The following is an 18,701-nucleotide window of genomic DNA, read 5'->3' on the forward strand; positions in this document are numbered from 1 at the left end:
GAGATACTTTTGGCCTAAGGTTTAAAGATGCTCTCAGGCCATAGTTTCAGGGGTTCATCCAGCCTCCCACGAGAATTTGAGAGTCTGCTTTGTGTGTTCCCTCATTTGATCAGGATTCTTCTTCTCTAGAATGGCAACAGTAGCCAGGAACCGTCTAGTTCTTCTCACCTGTGGGAAAGGAGGCAGTGTTCGCTGACGCAATGAGCCACAAGTTCTGTTTCCCCTCGTGTCCCTCCCTGACTCCTCCCTCTATTGCTCCTGGTGACTCTCAGGGCTTGTGACGGCTGGTTTTTTCAGAAGCAGATAACCAGGCCTTCCCTTTGAGACACTTCCTGGTGGATTCCAACCAGCAACCGTTTGGTTAGCAGCCTGGCGCGTGCACTGGACAGAAAGACCTGAGAGGTCAGAGAAATGGGTGCTGCATTCACACGGTGCGGTTCTGCAGTCTGAGCTCCCACAGACCTCCCCAAAGACAGAGGAAGAGCCCAGGGCCTTGCTGGTGAAAAGGGGCTCCAAGGTACCGCTGGCGAGTCATCAATCCTCTGCTGCTAAACAGAGTTCATTCCTTTCACGTCTGTAAAATTTCACAGTGAAACGTTATTTCAGTTGACCTGACTATAAACCCCCAAACCAAATCCACTGTCACTGCGAGATTCCCACTCAGTGTCCCTAGAGGAGAGAGAACAGCCCCACAGCATTTCCAAGGCTGTAATCTTTATGGGGGAGCTCTGGTAGCATAATGCCTAAGGCACTTGACTGCTAACCAAAAGGCTGGCGGTTCAAACCCACCAGCCACTCCTCGGAAGGAAGCTTGGGCAATCTACTTCCATAGTGATACTGTCTCGGCAACTCAAGGAGGGGTCGTTATGAGTTGGATCCAACTTGACAGCAGTGAGTTTGGTTTGGTTTTGGTAATCTTTATGGAAGTCGATTGCCACAACTTTCTCCCATGGAGAGGCTGGTGGGTTTGAACTGCCAGCCTTCCAGTTGGCAGTCGAGGGCTTAACCATTGTGCCACCAGGGCTCTTAACTTGACCGTTTTGTTGCTGTTAGGTGCCATCGAGTCAACTCCGACCCTCTACTTTACCAAGCATGATGTCCTTCTCCAGGGACTGGTCCCTTCTGACAACGTGTCCAAAGCAAGGAGGATGGAGCCTGGTCCTCATTCCTAGGGAGCCCTCTGGCTGTACCCTATAAACACATACACACACACGCACACGTGCACATGCGCAAATGGCTTTAAAGGCTGGATCGTATTCCATGCTACAGCTGTACAAATTTTAATCGATTTTCACTTTTTTTTTATCTCTACTTATTTCCAATTTTTAGCAAATTCTGAAAATTCAACCTAAAGGCTGTTTCAGGCTTCTTTCCCTCAGTCGTTGCCAGCAGTAAAATTCCACACTCGAAGCCTGCTGGCTGCCATGGGCACCTCATTACCAGCCTGGGCAAGTGGCCATTCCCACAGCCATGTCCATAATCAATCAGTGCAAGATCCAGGCTCTCAGAAGCAGAGACGTCACTAGAGGGGTGCCGGGCTGGAAGCGTGGACACCAAAATGACTTTAAAATTTCTGTGCCGTGTTTCAGCAGAAAATTTTTTATACAAATATCCCTGTGGTGAGTTCTAACAGCAAAACTCTTTTCCGTCAGCCCAGCCTGCACGTGTCCACACACCTGCGAGGCTCAAACTCTGTGCTGACTGACTTGTTGAACCTTCTAATGTGCTCGGGTCACAGCTGTCGTTAGCACCCAGTTACAGCAACGCTTAGGGTCCCGTGCCTCGTCAGGATGCCCACGAGCAGGCGCTGCTGACCTCATCACTGCTTCTATCCAACCTCCAGTGTTTTCACTACAATGCTGCGATCATTAGTATTTGTGAACCTGTAACAATAACTTTCTCCAGAATGAAGCAGTAATTAAAGAAGAAAAATCTTTACCAAGGGTTGGTAACTCATCAGCAGGACCTTACAGCTTCCTCTCGTTTGCTAATGATGCTGTTAACTCACAAAGTTGTAATTCAGTGTAGGAAGATTGTACAAAAATTTTGTGGTCAGTATTCAAATAATCTAAGAAATATTACATTCAAGCAATTTATAGCTATATTTATCATGTTATTCAATGATTAAACTTGACCATAAACATGACGAAGGATTGTGTGGTTCGTTAGGGGAGGCAGGGGTGGTGACACCAACCCTAGTGACGCCACTGCTGGGAAGGGTGACTGAAGCCAGCACCAGGGGAAGGGAACTGCACAGTCCCACGCCACGCCACTTCCTCTCCCTGCAACCCAGCAACCAAGAATACATTTCCTCCCCAGTGTTCAGCCAACCAGCCTAATTACTCCAAGGGAGACACAACGTTGAGAGCTTCGTGTTCCAGGACAGGAACTCTTTCTCTGGGAAGACAAAGCACGCTCCTCCTCGGTGGAGACTAAGTAAACAAGTCCACGCCTCTATTCTGGCGCCCAAGAGAAGCGGTGCCCCTGCAGCTCAGCCCAACACTCGCGTTCTCTGCCCAGCCCGCCCCAAGACACCACTTCCCCAAAACGCATGTATTAGGGTATCTAGGTAACGCAGGAGATGACAGTCTGCTGGCGCCTAAGACTGCTAACCAGAAGGCTGGGGGTTCAAACCCATCAGCCACTCCTCGGAAGGAAGACTGGGCAATCTACTTTGGTAGATCGTTGTTGTTGTTATGTGCCTTCAAGTCGTCTCCGACTCACGGCGATCCCTCCTCGGGTTTCCGAGGCAGCATCATGACGGTCAGTGCGTTGGCGCTGGTCCTTACATGCAAGCTCTTCTGGGCTTGCAGCTTCCCTTTGTCCTGTCGGTCCGCAGCTGTTGGCCGAATAAACTCTCACCCCTAGCACGGAGTCTCTTCATTGCTCAGCTGTGTTTGCCCAATGAGGATGGATTCCTCCACGGTCAATTACGAGTCCTGACCAAATACCCGGACAGAAATATCCACAAGGTGTCGTGAGGGTGCAGCCAGGAGGAAAACTGCAGATGGCACCCAGAGCTGCCCGTCTCCTGACTCTGGAATACGGAACTGAGCAAGCCCCCTGCCATGGAGTCGATTCCGATTCACAGCGCCCCTAGAGGACAGAGCAGAACTGCCCCACAGGGTCTCCAAGGCTGTCAATCTTCAAGAAGCAAAGCCCAAATCACACCCACTGCCATAGAGTGGCAGAGTCGATTCTGACTCACAGCGCCCCTAGAGGACAGAGTGGAACTGCCCCACAGGTCTCCAAGGCTGTCAATCTTCACGGAACCAAAGCCCAAACCATACTCACTGCCATAGAGTGGTAGACTCAATTGGACCCACAGCGCCCCTGGAGGACAGACTGGAACTGTCCCACAGGGTTTCCAAGGCTGTCACCTTTGTGGATGCAGACTGCCTCATCTTTCTCCCACAGAGTGGCTGGGCTGCTACGTTCAAACCGCCCACCTTTCGGTTAGCGGCCAAGGGCTTCACCGCTGCCCCACAGGGGCCCCTGGATTTACAGGGGAGACTTTACTGGAAAGGGTTACTGGAAGAGGAGGGAAGGGCTATTGCTATGGGGGTAAAGCTCCCGTAAGATCTGAATGGTCGAAAGGACTGTGCAAAATGTTTTTCTTTTATTGGGAAGTGAGATTGGGAAGTAGTGGCTGTTGAGGTAGATCAAAGTGTCCCACCCAGAGGCCAGCCTATTCCCAGGAGGGGCCCTGGGGAGGTGGCATCTGGACTCAGGCTGAGGGTGGGCGGAAGTTCAGGGCCAGGAGGGAGGAGAGAGAAGTGTAAGCCACGGTCAGTTCAAGAGCGTTTTGGTCCTGGATTTAGTGACGTATCAGGTAAACAAGGGGGCATCCTTGAGTCTTACCTGTGTCCTAAGGGGAAGGGGGTTCTCTGCAGTGAGCCTTTTCCTGGAATACAAAGGGGCTGGGGGGCTGGGGGCAGTCTCCCAAACCATAGCTGCTCCTAGGAACGCTGGGCTCCGGTCAAATCCGGACCCACTGTCACTGCCCTTTTGTTCCAGACCAGTGGTGTTCCTCACCTGTGACATGGTGGGTTCCCAGATCTCCCAAGGGGAGTGTCTAAGAAACTGTCCCCATGTGTCAGCTTCTCAGTGACAAATGGACGGCGTCTCCATGTTTGTCGGTGACAGAGACAAAGGCAGCGCTGTGTGACTGAGCCTGGGAGGTGGGCAACGAGCTAGTACCCTAAACAAAACAGGACAACCGGCTCTGTTTCCGATTCTGGGGAGTAAACGTGTATCGGTGTAAGTCTGTCCCGTGCGGTATTTGGGACACATCTTCCAAACACAGTCCCGGGCTACTGTAACGGGGGTGTGCTAACCTGAAGCTTGGTGGCTGGAACCCAGCCAGCGGCACCTCAGAAGAAAAGGCTGGCTATCTAGTTCCACAAAGATGACAGCCAGGAACACCCCAGGGAGGAGTTCTGCTCGGTGACACACAGGGCACGGAGTCGGAATCCACTCTCAACCAGCAGCCCTGCATTTTCAGTAAGAAATTGAAGACCAAAAGAGACCTCGAGCAGCGTTCCCACGTGCCTAAGATGGTCAGCACGGGAAGTGACCTCCTCCTCCTTTTTACCCCCAGCCCCTCGTTAACTTTCCAAAGAGTGAACCCATCAGCAACGATGCCTGTACACAGGACTGAAGCGGCATCTTCATCAGGACAGGTGACCACCAGACAAGGTTCTCAAACAGACACACGTGCGGCAGCATGTCTAAGGAATTCTACCCCACAGGAACGGTCCGTCAACACACAATGCAGAAGGCGTTGGACTGAGCCTCCAGTGGAAGTTACATACTGAGAACCCAAGTCTTTGTTTCCTTAACAAGGAATGTGTTGTTGCAAGAAAGCATGCGTCTGACTTTAATTCAATACAGTAAGGCATGTGATCTGATGGGGGGGTGCGTAGGAGCGTGTTGCATAACCGTTACGTAACCCCCACGGCGACAGCTGGAGGGACACGTGGCCGTGCACGCGGACCCATTTCCATTCAGGGAGCAGGAGGGCTCCGTTTCTGGGCTGCCTAACTGCCCCAAGGAGTCACAAAACCGGCTTCCACATGCTCCGGGGGCTCGGGAAGGCTCCTTTTGTAGCCTGGCTGACATTGGTAAACTTTTCACTGAAATGAAACCTATGTACGTGGCCTACATCCGGGGGAGGGGGAACCTGAGTACCCACCCAGCCTGACACAGGGGCCCAAGGCAGGCACACCGGCGTGATCAGCACGGTCAGCCCCAACTCGAGAACATTTGACTTTTAAACCATGTACATGCACCATTAGATGAACATTTAGAACAATAATAAATAATAAGAGAGCAGGACTAAACTTTGAGCCACATGCCACCGAGACCTGGGGCAGTGTGCCCAGCAGCCCTAGCAGCACATGGCTTCTGACCACCTGAGACACAGCCAGTTCAACTGAGAGACTAAGCTGTTTTTTTCTTTAATAATCTATTCAGTTGTCATTATTGAGAATACACACAGCAAAACCCATACCAATCCAACCGCTCCTAGCCCTCCAATTCAGTGGCACCGATGACCATGTCCCCGAGCTGTGCCTCCCACATTAACATCAACTCACAGCCCCCAAGCTTCCTGCCTCATCTTTCCAGTAGCTGTTGTCTCTCTGAGCCCCTGGGACAGATCTTAAAAGAGCCCAAAGGTCCAGGCAGACGTTTTTCACCAGTTACGCAAAGCTGCTGTTTGGGGTTGAGGACACTTTAGGGGCTGTTTATGTCTGAGGTTTAAAGATGATCTCCATGCGGCAGACTCTAAAGCATCTTCCTGATCTTTGAAATAAGGCCTCACAGGAAACGCATCTAGTGTTCGTGGGAATAACAGGTGAGTACAGGGTGCGAGGGGGGAGCGCCTCACAGTAAACGCATCTACTGTTTGTGGAAGTAACAGGTGAGTGTACAGGGTGCGAGGGGGGAGCCGACAGGACCTGCCAGAGACCCACCAACAGCTGAGGGCCCTGGCTCAGAGCTGCCCGACGTTTCAGGAAACCGCCAGCTTTATCAAAAGGTGAAGGGCAGGTCGTCACAGTGTGAAGGTCAGGTGTCCTGGCAACTTTAACGTCATGTCCAACTGTTTATTTTCCATGCCACTAACCTCGGGACAGAGTTCTTGGCTGCTGCAAACGGTTCATGTTCTCAGCTGCTAACTAAGCTTGGAAGTTCGAGTCCAGAGGTGCTGCTGAAGAAAGGCCTGGTGACCCACTTCTGAAAAGTCAGCCACTGAAAGCCCCGTGGAGCCTGACTCTACAGACACAGCAGAGTGGCCATCAGTCACGATCTACCCCACGGCCAGCAGCCCCGAACCACCGCCAACAGCCTCCGAGTCTCGGGGCAGTACGAGGGGCAACACACATGGCTGGAGGCGCACGTCCGCCTCGACGCACCTCAGAGACGGGCCTGGTGTCGGCCTCGGAAGGTCACAGCCTGGAAGACGGCCTTGGGGCGGCCGGGAGTCAGAGTCGATGTGATGGCAGCTGGGTTTGTCCTCTTAGGACACCACCCGAGATGACTGAGGCTTTCCCAGTTACCGAGGGAAAAGACAATCCACCCCTACGAGCACACACTGCTGCGTGGAAGCCTGGCTCGCCTCCACCTCACAGGTCCTCCCTCACTCTCTGTTGTGATGGGGCCGCTGGCTGCTCCCTCTGCCTGGGCACACTTCCGGCTACCACGTGACTTCCCTGCACCTCCACGGAAACCTGCTGCCGTCCAGTGAACTCCGACCCGGGTGGCTCCGTGTGTCACAGCCGAACCGCGCTCCTCGGGCTTCTCAGAGGCTGATTCTTCAGAAGGGATTGCCAGGCCTTTCTTCTGTGGTGCCGCCAGCTGGACTCAACCCTCCAACCTCTGGGTCAGCAGCTGAGCATGCCAAGCAGGGGTACCCCACCTCCATGATCCCCGCCCACCCTGGGCTTGCCTTCCTAGCTGTGTCGCTCTGTCTCCCCACCACTCACCGTCGGACACCCCGAGGAGTTTCGTCCTGCTCCCTCAGCAGAGCCCGAGTGATGCACAGGCTCACGTGCCGGGCGGCCACCCCAAAGATCAAGGTCTAACTGCACCTAAAGACACCTCGGAGGAAGAGCCTGGTGGTCTACTCACAGAACAGCAGCCGTCGGAAACCCCTCACAGCACAGTTCTACTCTGACACGTGGGGGTCACCACGAATCACAACCCTCCCCTAAGCAAGGGGTGACTGGTGGCCGCCTGTGCCCATGCGATGCCCAGCCAGCAGGGAGGGGGTGTTCAGCCAAAACACTTCATCTGCCAGAAGACGGCCAGGCAGAGAACATACCACACTCGGCTGAAAACAACGTTTCCAGAATGCTCTTTTTCCCGAGTCTATAGCACTTTCCTAACGGGTAACAGCCAGCAGTCTAAACCGTGCTGGCCCACAGGGCAACTAGAGCAATGGGAACAGAACAACCAGAACACAAACAATGTGGACACATGGTGAAAGATGAAACTAACATCACTGAACAGTGCACAGAAATTATCACAGGGGAACCTAATTTGCTGTGTAAACATCCACCAAAAACACAATAAAATATTATTTTAAAAATAAACACACCATCCCGGCTTTATACAAATGCTCTCTAGTCTGGAGATGTGTTTCAGTGTCAAGAATGAGCAGGGTTCTGGCCAGAGATCCTTCCGAGCCCTTCACACACTGCCTCCTGGGAGGACTCACGCTGGAAGTGTGAATTCCTTACTGAAGAAAACTGCCCCCAGTGAGCGAAACCACCTGTTGTCCCCGTGAGTGACCCTGGACAGAGATGCATGACAACACGCTCTTGTCCCCAAGTGTGGAGTACGAGGCAGGCCCTGCGTCTGGGTCTGCCTCCTGGTCCACTACAGCATAAACGCTCCCCAGGAATGTCAGCACAGGAACCCCCAACATTCCTTAGCCCTGGCCCAGCCTGCCTGCCTACCTTCCCCACATAACTTTCCGATGAAATCAGGTGCTGGCCAAGTTCCAGAAGCCTGGGCGACCGTCATGAGCTCAGTCTGTGTGGGACGGCGCCCTCTAGTGGACAGGGAAAGCTCCCACCCGACAGGCCACAACTGCTCCTCAGGATCATTTTATACTTTTCCCAGTACAGGCCTTTGGGGCCCACAGCGATATCAAACTAAAAAATGACTTCTTAAAGCCCACCCCTCCAACCTCCATGGCGACCGAGTGCCATCTCTGAAAGGCTGCACCCTTGGCACAAAGAACTGAACTCCTAAGTGCTAAAGCGCACCTGCAACACGCCCCAGCCTCTCTTAAATATGCCTGTTCTTTGGGCTCAAGAAACCATGGGTCACTTATAGGTGCACCTGCCGTATTTCAGACACACACTTCTGGAGGGCGGGGGGAGGCTCTGGGTCAGAAGAAAAGACAAGGTGTTGTGAGACCCCTACGAGAAAAGGCAGCTGTGGGATGGGCTGTGAGTGACTGGAGTGTGGCCCGGTCTTGGAGCAGCCTTCCAAGAAGCCACACTTCCAAGTCTGGCATGGCACACGGGAGGAAATGTGTCTCCTTCTCTGACATCACCTGAAGGCGCCCAGCCCCCCAAGGTCACGCAGGCCCATTCACGTGTTGTTGTTGTTGTTGTTGTTATGTGCCATAGAGTCGGCCCGACTCATAGCGACCCCTCCTTGGGTTTCTGAGGCAGTATCACTACGGAAGTAGGACTGCCCAACCTTCCTTCCGAGGAGTGGCTGGTGGGTTTGAACCGCCAGCCTTCTGGTTAGCAGTCAAGTGCTTTAGCCACTGTGCTACCATTTAAAGATGAAGATGGCTGTCTTGGGGTGGGGTCACGGAGACAGGATAAAGAAAAAGAACCCACACCAGGACTGCATTTCTGCAAACTACACCGAGCGAAGGGAATGGGCCTGCTGAGGGGAGGGCTTCCGGGCAGGGTGCAAAGTCTCGGCCCCTCACCATAGGGTATTCCAGCTCATCCCGCCCAATTTCCCTCTCCCTGGCGACTCTCGCAGCCCTCAGGAATCCCAGACCAGCCAAGGGGGCTGAGGGGACTCACAGGGACAGCTCCTGTGAGTTTTGGGCTGCCGTGAGCATCAAGGGAGCAGGAGAGCCCCCGCGGGTTATAAGGGCTCCGTCAGTGTGCGCCCACTCACGGTTTCCAAGCAGCAGATGCTCTGCCTGGAGGGGGCGGGATGGCTACTTCCAGTTCATCCGTCAGATGAGACTGACCCAGCCCCCCGAGAGCTCTGCTGGAACCCCCGGGCCTCCTGGGGTCACTTACACCAGGGATGGACAGACAACGCCATGAGTGGCCAGAGCCACGAAGCAGCCACACACACGCAGGAAAAAACTGCACACAGAATGAGTCGGGGACCAAGGCTCCAAGGTTTATTCCAGAACCACCCATGGCCACAAACACCCACACCCACACCCACACAAACACCAACTTTTTTAAAAAATTTATTTTAGTATAACTCCCATCTTCACACACCATGTTAACACAGGTGACATGCACTGCCCCAGAGACAAGCTCTCGCCTGGTGGGTAAGACCCCAGAGTTCGCCGTGCTGTCGCGTCCTACAGAATCCCACAGCGGGAAATACCATGAGCACGCCCTGCAAATCCGAGGAAAACGTCAACAGTGGTGACGCAGTGACATCAAAGTGTGCCCACGGTCTGCCCTGAGGCTGTGATGTGGATTTCCGTCCTCACAAGCACGCAGAGGCAGCGACCTGCCCAAGGTCACACGGCAGGCGGGTGGCAGAGGGGGGGTGGCAGAGTGGTGACTTGACACCGAGCCCCACCTCTCCAGGCAGGAGGCTGCACACACCAGCCATGAGCGAGGAGGACGAACAGGGTCCCCGATCACTGAGGCTGACTGAGGTGGCCGCCAGGGTCCAGCGTGTGTCAGCCTGGCCAAACACCAGCCTGGCTCCTGTCATGTCACGGAGTAGCAGCCTGTGATGACAGCAGTCCTCCTCGTCCCCACTGCCACTGAGTCAGTCAACGCTGGCTCACAGCGCCCCTACAGGACAGAGCAGAACTGCCGCAGGTTTCCAGGGCTGTCAATCTTTACAGAAGTGACTGACTGCCTCATCTTTCTCCTGCAGAGCGGCTGGTGGGTTCGAACCACCAACCTTTTGGTTGGCAGCCGAGCACTTTACCCCAGGCCACCAGGGCTCTCCAGTCGGCCGTGGGCAGAGCTGATCACTTCCATCACCACCTCCCGCAACGCAGTCTGATGCCATCAATCCCCAGAGCCCACAGGGGAGGGGCGTGAGCCTTCAACCTAATCACACTTGAGTTACAGGACGGAGAGACAGACAGACACACGGGGGAAGACAAGCCGTGTGAGGACAGGCCACACACCAAGAGACTCCAAGGGTCACCAGCAGTCCCCAGCAACCAGCAAAGAGGCCCGCACATGGCCCCGGCACGGTGGGGACCCTGACCTGGACCTGAGAGTCCACAACTGTGAGGCCCCTTCGGGTCTTTCCAGGCAGCCACTGGTGTGTGCATTACAGCAGCTGGAGAGGAAGCCACGCAGGGCTCCCCTGCCCCGTGGTTCCTTCAGATGACTGGTCAGTCACCATGAAGCCCACCTAAGGTGTTCCCTGCAGGGCTGAACCCACACTCTTGGCTTTCAGCAAACACTGGGGGGTCAGACCCTCCTGGACAGGACGAGGGTTGGGCAAGAGACCATTAAGTCAGCAGTCAACAAGCATATCTGTGAAAATGACTAAAAGCCAGGAGGCACAGGCATGGTGAGGCCCCAAGTCTGAAGCAGTCTGTCTACACGGCCTGAACAACAGATCCGGAATGCCCTGTGTTAGGAAGAGGGTCCGCTGGTAGTGTAACTTCTATGCTCATGTATAGAAGCCTCATAGTTAACAACTTTTTCATGCAGACCAGGGGGCTCCACATTCCACTTGTCAGCTTCCACACACGTGCTGCTGTGTGTGACGGCCTTTTCCAAAACGGTAAACACCTGTGGTAAAATGTTGAACAAACGTCTCCGTTCCTCTCAACTTCCTGGGCAGACCATACTGCTGGACAACTCAGGGGACACTGTTGTTGGGTGCTGTCAAGTCGGTGCCGACTCACAGGGACGCCACGTGACAGAGGACAGGCCCAGAGGGTTTCCTGGGCTGTCATCTTGACGAGACCAGATTGCCGGGTCTTCTCTCTCACAGAGCCACTAGGTGGGCTCCCAGGCTGTTCGTGGAATTCATGTTTTAAAAACTTTATTGGCTAGAGCTCCTGTCAGTATATAACCAACCTGGGTGGAAAACGGTGTGTTTCTAATAGCTGGGCTCAGAAGCCAGCTGTGGCTGCATCTTTTCACACATCAATGACACACACTCAAAAGTCAAGTAAGACCGGTACAATCCTACCCACTGCTGTGAAGGGCCACCCACACATGCTCACTGCTACCTGGCACCTCAGCCCCACCACCAAATGCCCATATACCCATATACCCTCCACAGATACCACCAAGTAATGAAGTCACTGCGGTGTCTGACTCCTGTTGGTTACATCCACACGACACAGGGTCTTCACAGATCAACATTTCAAACCGAAGTTGTGCAGAATTAAACCCAACAAACCTGGAAGCCATTCGAATTACATTTCCGGTGGAGACAAAGTCAGCAGGGCTCCCAGCACGGACACACCCCTTGCAGCAAACCCACCTGCAAAGAGAGGAGACTTCGTCGGTTCTCACGGCTCCTCAGCAGGCAGAACCCTCAGGAGGGTCAGCTCAGCACCGCACAACGTGCTGAAAACCCCGAACCACCTTCCACCCAGAGCCAGGAGGCGCCCCCGGGGTTGCACCCTGTGCTGACTTCTACTGTCCCCACCCCTCCATGCCTATGGGCTCTAGCCGTGGGCTGGTCACCGCGTCTTCAAGACCGGCCTCCAGGGCTTCCTAAGCCAGGAACTTCTCTCCCACTGGCACCTGCACTCTGCCACCGGCGGCCCCTGGGCCACAGCTCAGTCCGTCCTGCCCTCCTCAGCAGCCTGGCACTGACAGAGTCCTAACAACCCTGGAACCGGACGTCCAAGGCCCCTCTGACCCAGCACCAGCCTGGACGTCCTGCTTCATCCCGTCCCCTTCGCTGAGCCAGCGCACAGGCCCCCCACCGCTCTCCCGCCTCTGTCCCAGGTTCCCAGCAGGAAAGGGCCTTCCCTGCCTCTGACAGTCAGGCCTCCAAGGGGTCAGAGGCCCTGGGAGACCCCACAGAAACGCTCTTTCCTGCCGCTCCAGGAACAACAGACACACCAGGTGACACCGAGCTGATGCCAGAGCACGGGGAGCCCGTGCATCAGGGCAGGGCTGTGCTCCGTGGGGTCTTCGGTGGCTCGTTTCTGTAAACAGTTTACCAGGTCTCTCTTCTGCGGTACCTCGGGCCTGAACTTCCAAACTGTGGTAGTAGCTGAGGGTGTTCGCCGTTTGCAGCAGCCAAGGGACCCTGCGGCTCCACAGCCTTACTTAGTGCCTGCCTCTGGAGCGCGGAGTCCCCAACGCCAGGCCCTGCACTCTTCTTCACACGCCCTCCGAAACCCACGACACAATGCTCTCGCTGCTGTCAGAAGCACCCTAACGTGCTGAGGACACTTCTCACTCTGTGTGCTGGCAACAAGCCAGGCCGAGACAAGTAAGAACACTGCTTCCTGAAGGGGCAGGCCAGATGACAGGCGGGAGAAGGGAGCCGTCCAAGTCCACAAACGTCTGTGTCCAAGACTCAAGCCTCCTGCAGGAGAAACCAATGGCGAGGCGGGGTCCACCTGACCTTGCCCCAAGCAGGGGGGAGCGCCAGGGATAAAAGTGTGCCTGCTGCCATGGTTCCCATTCAGGTATCACCCCCGCTTCCAGTACATCCTACGCCTGCGCTAACACGGTGAATGCCCGTTACAAGTGCCCACTGGCATCCACTGCCTCGGTCCCGGCGGCCACATTGTGGGTGCTCACTGGCTGCATGTGGCCAATGGCTCCTGTATCTCGACAGCGTCCGCACAGAACATTCCCATTAACTCCTGCTGGGCAGCACGGTTCCAGACACAGTGCTCCTTTGAAGTACAGCCTTCGCACATCACTGTCTTGTTAAGGGCCTCCCACTGTTCTTTGGACAAAGACCAAAATCCTTACGTAGGCCACAAGATCCTGTGTGGTGAGGCTTTTCCCTACTTTTTCAGCTTCATTTCACACCATTCTACCCCTTGCTTTATGTCAACAATGGCCACCTTCTTTCAGTTGCTTCACCAGCCACACTTGCCAGGCCACTGGGCCTTTGCACAGCCTGCAACAAACTCCTACTCATCTTCCAGAGGCCAATGCCAAGGGCCCACTCTCAGGGAAGCCTCCCAGTCCTGACCAGGCTCCTCTGGGTCTCTATTCTCAAAGGACTGTGTCTCTCTCCTCCCATTTGAACCCCACCTTCTTCAGTGACCACTGACGGGGTTGCAGCTCCCGGAGCACAAGGACCACAGCCATCTTGTTCATCTCTGCATCCCTAGCACTTAGACTGGCACCTGGGCAAAGCCTCAGGGTGTATTTGCTGAATAAAGCCCAGTACAGCCACAGTGTTCACAGAGCCACTCTTTGGTAACACTAATGAAACAGGGTCTGGTAGCATAGTGCCTAAGGCACTTGATGCTAACCAGAAGGCTGGCGGTTCCAACCCACGAGCCACTCCTAGGAAGGAAGGCTGGGCAATCTAGTAGTAATACCTCTCAGAAACCCAAGGAGGGGTCGCTATGAGTCGGGTCGACTCCAGGGTACAGAACAACAACAACAACAACAACAATGAAATGGCCTTCCTCCGACGCGAGTCCTGTTTGCAGTATCATACATGACCATCAAGCTGCTGCCAGAATGTTCACACCTGTTACTGCAAGTTCAAACCCAGGAAGCTCCTCCCGGGAATTTGCTCTGGGTCAGGGCTGGGCTGTCTGGTACCAGGCTGCACCCACAGCTGGGCAGGTTCAGCCACACAGGAGCCGTCCCCCAGACCACGTGTCTAGGACGCTGTCTCCGTGCTTGACCTACCTGGAGCTCCGTAGGAACCACCCGAGAGGAATCGATGCTCTCCGCGCAAACTCCAGAGGTTGCAATCTGCTGTGGGAACCTGGGGAAAGAGCCACAGCGCGGCTCTCTGAGGAGCGAAGCCTCATCCGGCGCCTACCCAGCCCAGAAAGCGGAGCTAACCCAGTCGGGGGCTTCTGTCAGTCACAGCACCTCTGACAACTTCCTTGTCAGTTTCGGCGCCTGCGTTCAGCCTAAGTTCCCTTTGCCTCCTCCCGTCCCAGCCCCCGTTACTGTGCGTGGTGGGTCTCTGAAGCCCCGGGCCCCGCGGTGGGGCTTGCGGTCTCCGAGATCCCGGGGTCCGTAGAACCGTCTCAGGTCTGGGGAGTAAGGGGGGGTTGTCCTAGGACTCAAGGGAGGAGTGTCTCAGGTCTCTGGGGTTCTAGGATCCATGGGGTGAGGGTCTCAGATCTCTGGATCCGCGAGACCCGTGCGGAGGGCTTTCGATCTCTGGGGTCGCGGGACCCACATCCTGTCTACCTGTGCCCCGCGGGGCCCGACGCCCCAAGTATGGTCGTTAGCAGTAGAAACTGCGGCCAGGGCAGCTCCGCGTCACCCTACGGGCCAGGGATCCGGGATCTGCAGCAAGTGAGGGGACCCGCTGTCCCTCGGACACGACAGACCACGCGTGACGCCGCCTTCCATTCTCCAGAGCCGAAAACACGCCGCAGAAGCACTTCCGGCCGGAAGTGAGTATTTACCATCGAGACGGCAGGTAGAGAGTCGCCCAAGGCTTTAAAACTGAGTCGTCCAAGGCTACCTTAAAGGGGCCGCGGCGGGCGAGATGTGGATTAATTGGGACCTAGCTTCTTGGCAGGTGGGGAAGTTACCTGAGGAAGAAGGCGCGATGGTACTGTAGGGAAGAGGGAAGGTGGACTGGGGAACGGAAATCTAGAGATGTTCATTCCATGCTCCATCTGCGCCCCCTGGTGGTGGCTGGTGGCGGCGCAGCTGACCACATGCAGGGGCAGAAATCAGAACCAGGCGTGGCCCGTTTTCCCGGTTTTCCCCGTAGCGCTTGTGGGTCCCCAGCTCAACAGCCCGAGCCACCTTTTGCAGGATAAAGTCCAAATCATCGCTGTTCTTCCTCCCTTTCCATTTCTGTTTCACTGGATTAAAAAACTAAAACCCACAAATTAAGTGTCTATCCTAAAGAGTTAAACCATCCAAAGGCATCTAGTGAAGAAAGAGTTAATAGTCGTTTTCTTGGCCGTAATCTTCCTGAAAGCTGATTGCCGGAACACTCTTCCGCCCTGCCAGGTGGGTTCAAACCGCCCTGCCAGGTGGGTTCAAACCGTGGCAGCGGACCGCCAGGGCTTTCTTCCTCAGCTCTGCCATCCTTTAGGTCAGCAGCCCATTTGCATCCTCCGGGGACCTCTGCTCCCGTCCACCCCGAGGCCTGTGGATCCTTCCGCACCTCTCTCCAGGCTCAGGTGCAGGTAGCTTGGCATGGATGGCCTCCAGAGTCTGGCTCCCGCCCTTTAAGATGACCTTTTGTTCCATCCCTTTGGTTCCCCACACAGACCCTTGATGGGGCCGACTGTTTCCTGACACCCCATGGGCAGAGGCCCGTGTCCACAACTTGGTCTTCTGCTGCCAGCTCTGGCCCCTGCTATTTCCTCCCAGGCCCTTTTTCTCACCAGTTCTCTGTTGCTCACCTGCTCACCCTGCGCCCCTTGTGTTACTCTTGCCGGCTGCTCCGGGGTTGGCCGCTCTCTGTAAAGACAGAGGCGAGACATTGTCAGAGTCCTTGACCTTATGGGGAAGACAGGGTTTGCAGGGAGAGCCTTTGTCTCCCGCCCCATTGAGCCAGGTGCAAAATGTGCTAGTAATTAGAACTAGCCTCACTTCAGTAGGACAGAGAGTCAGCCCAAAGCTGATGCCTCTGAACCAGAGGTCAGACACACCTCCCCTCTGCAGCCTTTCACCAAGTCTGACACCCACCGTCCTCCCCCAGCACTCGACTTCTCTGCTAGGGTCGGTCATTCACTGTACCGGCACACCCAGCTCGGGGTGGACTCCCAGTTAAGGGGTTTATTAATGTCGTAACAGGGCACAGCTCAGGATCAGGAAGCCTATGGGCAAAATCCAGAAGGCCGCTCCCAGGTGGAAAGGACTGCCCTCCCTTCTTCAGGGCAGGTCGGCTCTCTCAGCTGTACAAGCCAGCAGGCCCTTCTCTCGGCAGCGCCCAGCCCCTCTCGGCCATGCAGGCCCTCCCGCAGCAGTGCAGGGGCCCCAGGACGGGCCTCCTCTTGGCTGTATGCACCCCCCGCTGTGCAGGCCTCAGCCGTTGCGCCCTGCACTGCTCATCGACCCAGCTCATAGCCAGTGTACAGCTCAATTCCACCTTCGGAGTCACCCCAGCAGCAGGTTTCTGGCCTCACTGCTGACGGCCGCAGGGCCTTCCGCGCCTGTTGTCACCGACTGTGGCCCAGGGCCCCTCCTGGGCCCGTTGCTCTCATCAGGGTTCTAGCCCTGACCTGTGTTACAACTCTTTCAGGAGGTCCCTCACCAACTCTCTCCCTGCTGCTTCTCACTCCTTCCCTCCTCTCTTGTCTTTTTTCTTCTTGAAACATCTGTGGGATCAGCAAAAAACAAGCCCAACTCACTGCCATCGAGTAGATTCCGACTCATAGCAACCCCCACTGGGTTTCTGAGGCCGCAAATCTTTACAGAAGTGGATCACCCCATCTTCCTTCCAGGGAGTGGCTGGTGGGTTTGAACCACTCACCTTCTGGTTAGCAGTCAAGTGCCTTATGCACTACACCGCCAGACTCCTTATCTGTGAGGTTAGGTCGCATATATAAGCAAACCCATCAGTTGAGGCAGGACCCTCCCAGCAGGGCTAGGAAGTGACCAATCCCCTCCATGGACCATAATCACTTCATTTGCATACTATAGTCACCAGTCCCTTCAAGGTGCGCACCAATCACAGGGCAGGCTGTACCCAGAGCCAGACAAAAAGTATCAAACCATCAAGCTGTTTAAAGTTTACAAAGCCAATGTCAATCAACCCAGACAAAAGCAGCAAACCCTCTGGGGCAGGCAAAGGAAAATCTCTCAAGCTGTTTTTTTGACCAAACCCAGGAAGTGGCCGAGAAGCCCTGCCCCAGAAGCTTGCGTGGACTCGTGCACTGGCGTTAATAAGCAAGAGTGACCAGAGACCGTGGGCTCCGCCGGAGTGGTCAGCAGAGGCAGTGGCGGCTCAGTGGTACAGTCGTCTTCTATGCGGGAGGTCCAGGTTCGATTCCCACCTCAGGCCCAGTCACCACCTGTCTGTCCGTGGAGGCCTGCGTGTTGCTGGGACGCTGAACATATCTTTGCAGAGGCACCAAACTAAGACACATAGGAAGAAAGGCCTGCCAATCTCCCTCTGAGTGTCAGTCAGTGACCTCTGTGGATCCAAGGCTCCCGCCCAGAACTGGAACCGGTCTCGGAGTGGTGCACGGTGGGGCAGCTTTTCGTTCTGCTGTGCGTGGGGTCAAAAGATCACCGCCACCCAGAACCCTTGGGAGCGAGTTCTCCTTGACACACTCGGGGACCCCATGGGTCGGAGTGGGCTCCACTGCTACTAGTTTGTTTGTTTGTTTGGGGGCGGGGTGCACTCTACAGGGTGGTCCTGGGGCGCCTGGGGCTCTTGGTGAGTGCAGGTCTCCCCAGGCTGAAAACCTGGCTGCCGCTGAGGGCGGGCATCCTCCATTACTTTGCGGAAGGATTCAACCTGGGCCTTCGGCGCCTCCTGTGAGCCGGGGTCCCGCTCGTCCTGGGGCCGAGCCAGGCTGCCCTGCAGCGGGTCCGCGGCAGCTTCCCCTCCCGGGTGAGCAGCTGCCTCATCCCGGTTAAACCCGGCGCTCCAAGTCTCTGTAATCGCAGCCAGACCCTGCAGCTCGGAGTGCCTGACATGTTACCATGGCAGCTGTGGCTCCTCCCGGGTCCTGGAGCAAAACGCGTTCCAAAGATGCCCTTCTCCCCCTGGGGAGGGCGCCCGGGAGGGGAGGCTGTGCTGGGCTGCCCCACTCAGCCACTTCTGCAGATTCGTGGGGCCGTGTCCGGAGCCGATGGCGCTCTGCGTGCGAGAGGGGCCACAGAGGAAGCGGAGGAGGTGGAGCCGGGCTGTGCCCGAGTTTCCCGGGGCAGAAGAAAGAATAAGTAACCCAAGTGCTGGGCAGCTTCAAAGAACGGAAGCGGATTGTCCCACGGTTTCGGAGACTAGACGTGCAGAGCAGGGCATGGGTTCTAGAGGAGGGCCCCTCCATGGCCACAGCCCCAGACGTTCCCTGGCTCATAGACACCACTCAGGAGGGATCAGGTCTGGGTCCCACCCTCCTCCAGTTATGACCTCATTAACCCAGCAAAAGAAAACCCCTGTTTCCACACGGGGTCACATGCCCAGGTTCAGGGGTTGGGACTTCCACATAACGTTTTGGGGGACACAGGCCATCCATGGCCCCTGGGGGACTTTAAAAGCTCCTGAGGCTGGTTTTGTGGGTCTGGGGTGTGGTCTGGGTAATTGGAATGTGCTAGATTAGGTGGCAGGCTGAGTGGTCCTACAGGTGCCAACCTGATGACTGGGAAGATGAGGTAGTTGCCTGTCAAGAGAAATTGTCCAGGACTGCA

The 18,701-nt window shown here is 55.6% G+C and overlaps 1 protein-coding gene and 1 non-coding gene across 2 annotated transcripts in view; both read right to left on the bottom strand.

Moving 5' to 3' along the window:
* Positions 1–18,701, bottom strand: part of MGAT5B (alpha-1,6-mannosylglycoprotein 6-beta-N-acetylglucosaminyltransferase B) — a 192,130-nt gene that overhangs the window by 32,035 nt on the left and 141,394 nt on the right. The window contains exons 18-22 of the mRNA XM_007959846.1: positions 17,690–17,945; positions 15,743–15,800; positions 15,041–15,206; positions 14,319–14,404; positions 14,049–14,127 (exon numbers count right to left, since the gene is read on the bottom strand). Of these exons, the coding sequence (XP_007958037.1) occupies positions 14,049–14,127; positions 14,319–14,404; positions 15,041–15,206; positions 15,743–15,800; positions 17,690–17,945 (645 nt within the window). The remainder of the gene's footprint in view (positions 1–14,048; positions 14,128–14,318; positions 14,405–15,040; positions 15,207–15,742; positions 15,801–17,689; positions 17,946–18,701) is intronic.
* On the bottom strand, positions 13,832–14,015 carry LOC122152169. Its single transcript, XR_006164429.1, has one exon.

Source organism: Orycteropus afer, unplaced genomic scaffold (genome assembly GCF_000298275.1).
Source record: "Orycteropus afer afer isolate SDZICR_OR568_19922 unplaced genomic scaffold, OryAfe1.0 scaffold00018, whole genome shotgun sequence".
NCBI lineage: Eukaryota > Metazoa > Chordata > Mammalia > Tubulidentata > Orycteropodidae > Orycteropus > Orycteropus afer.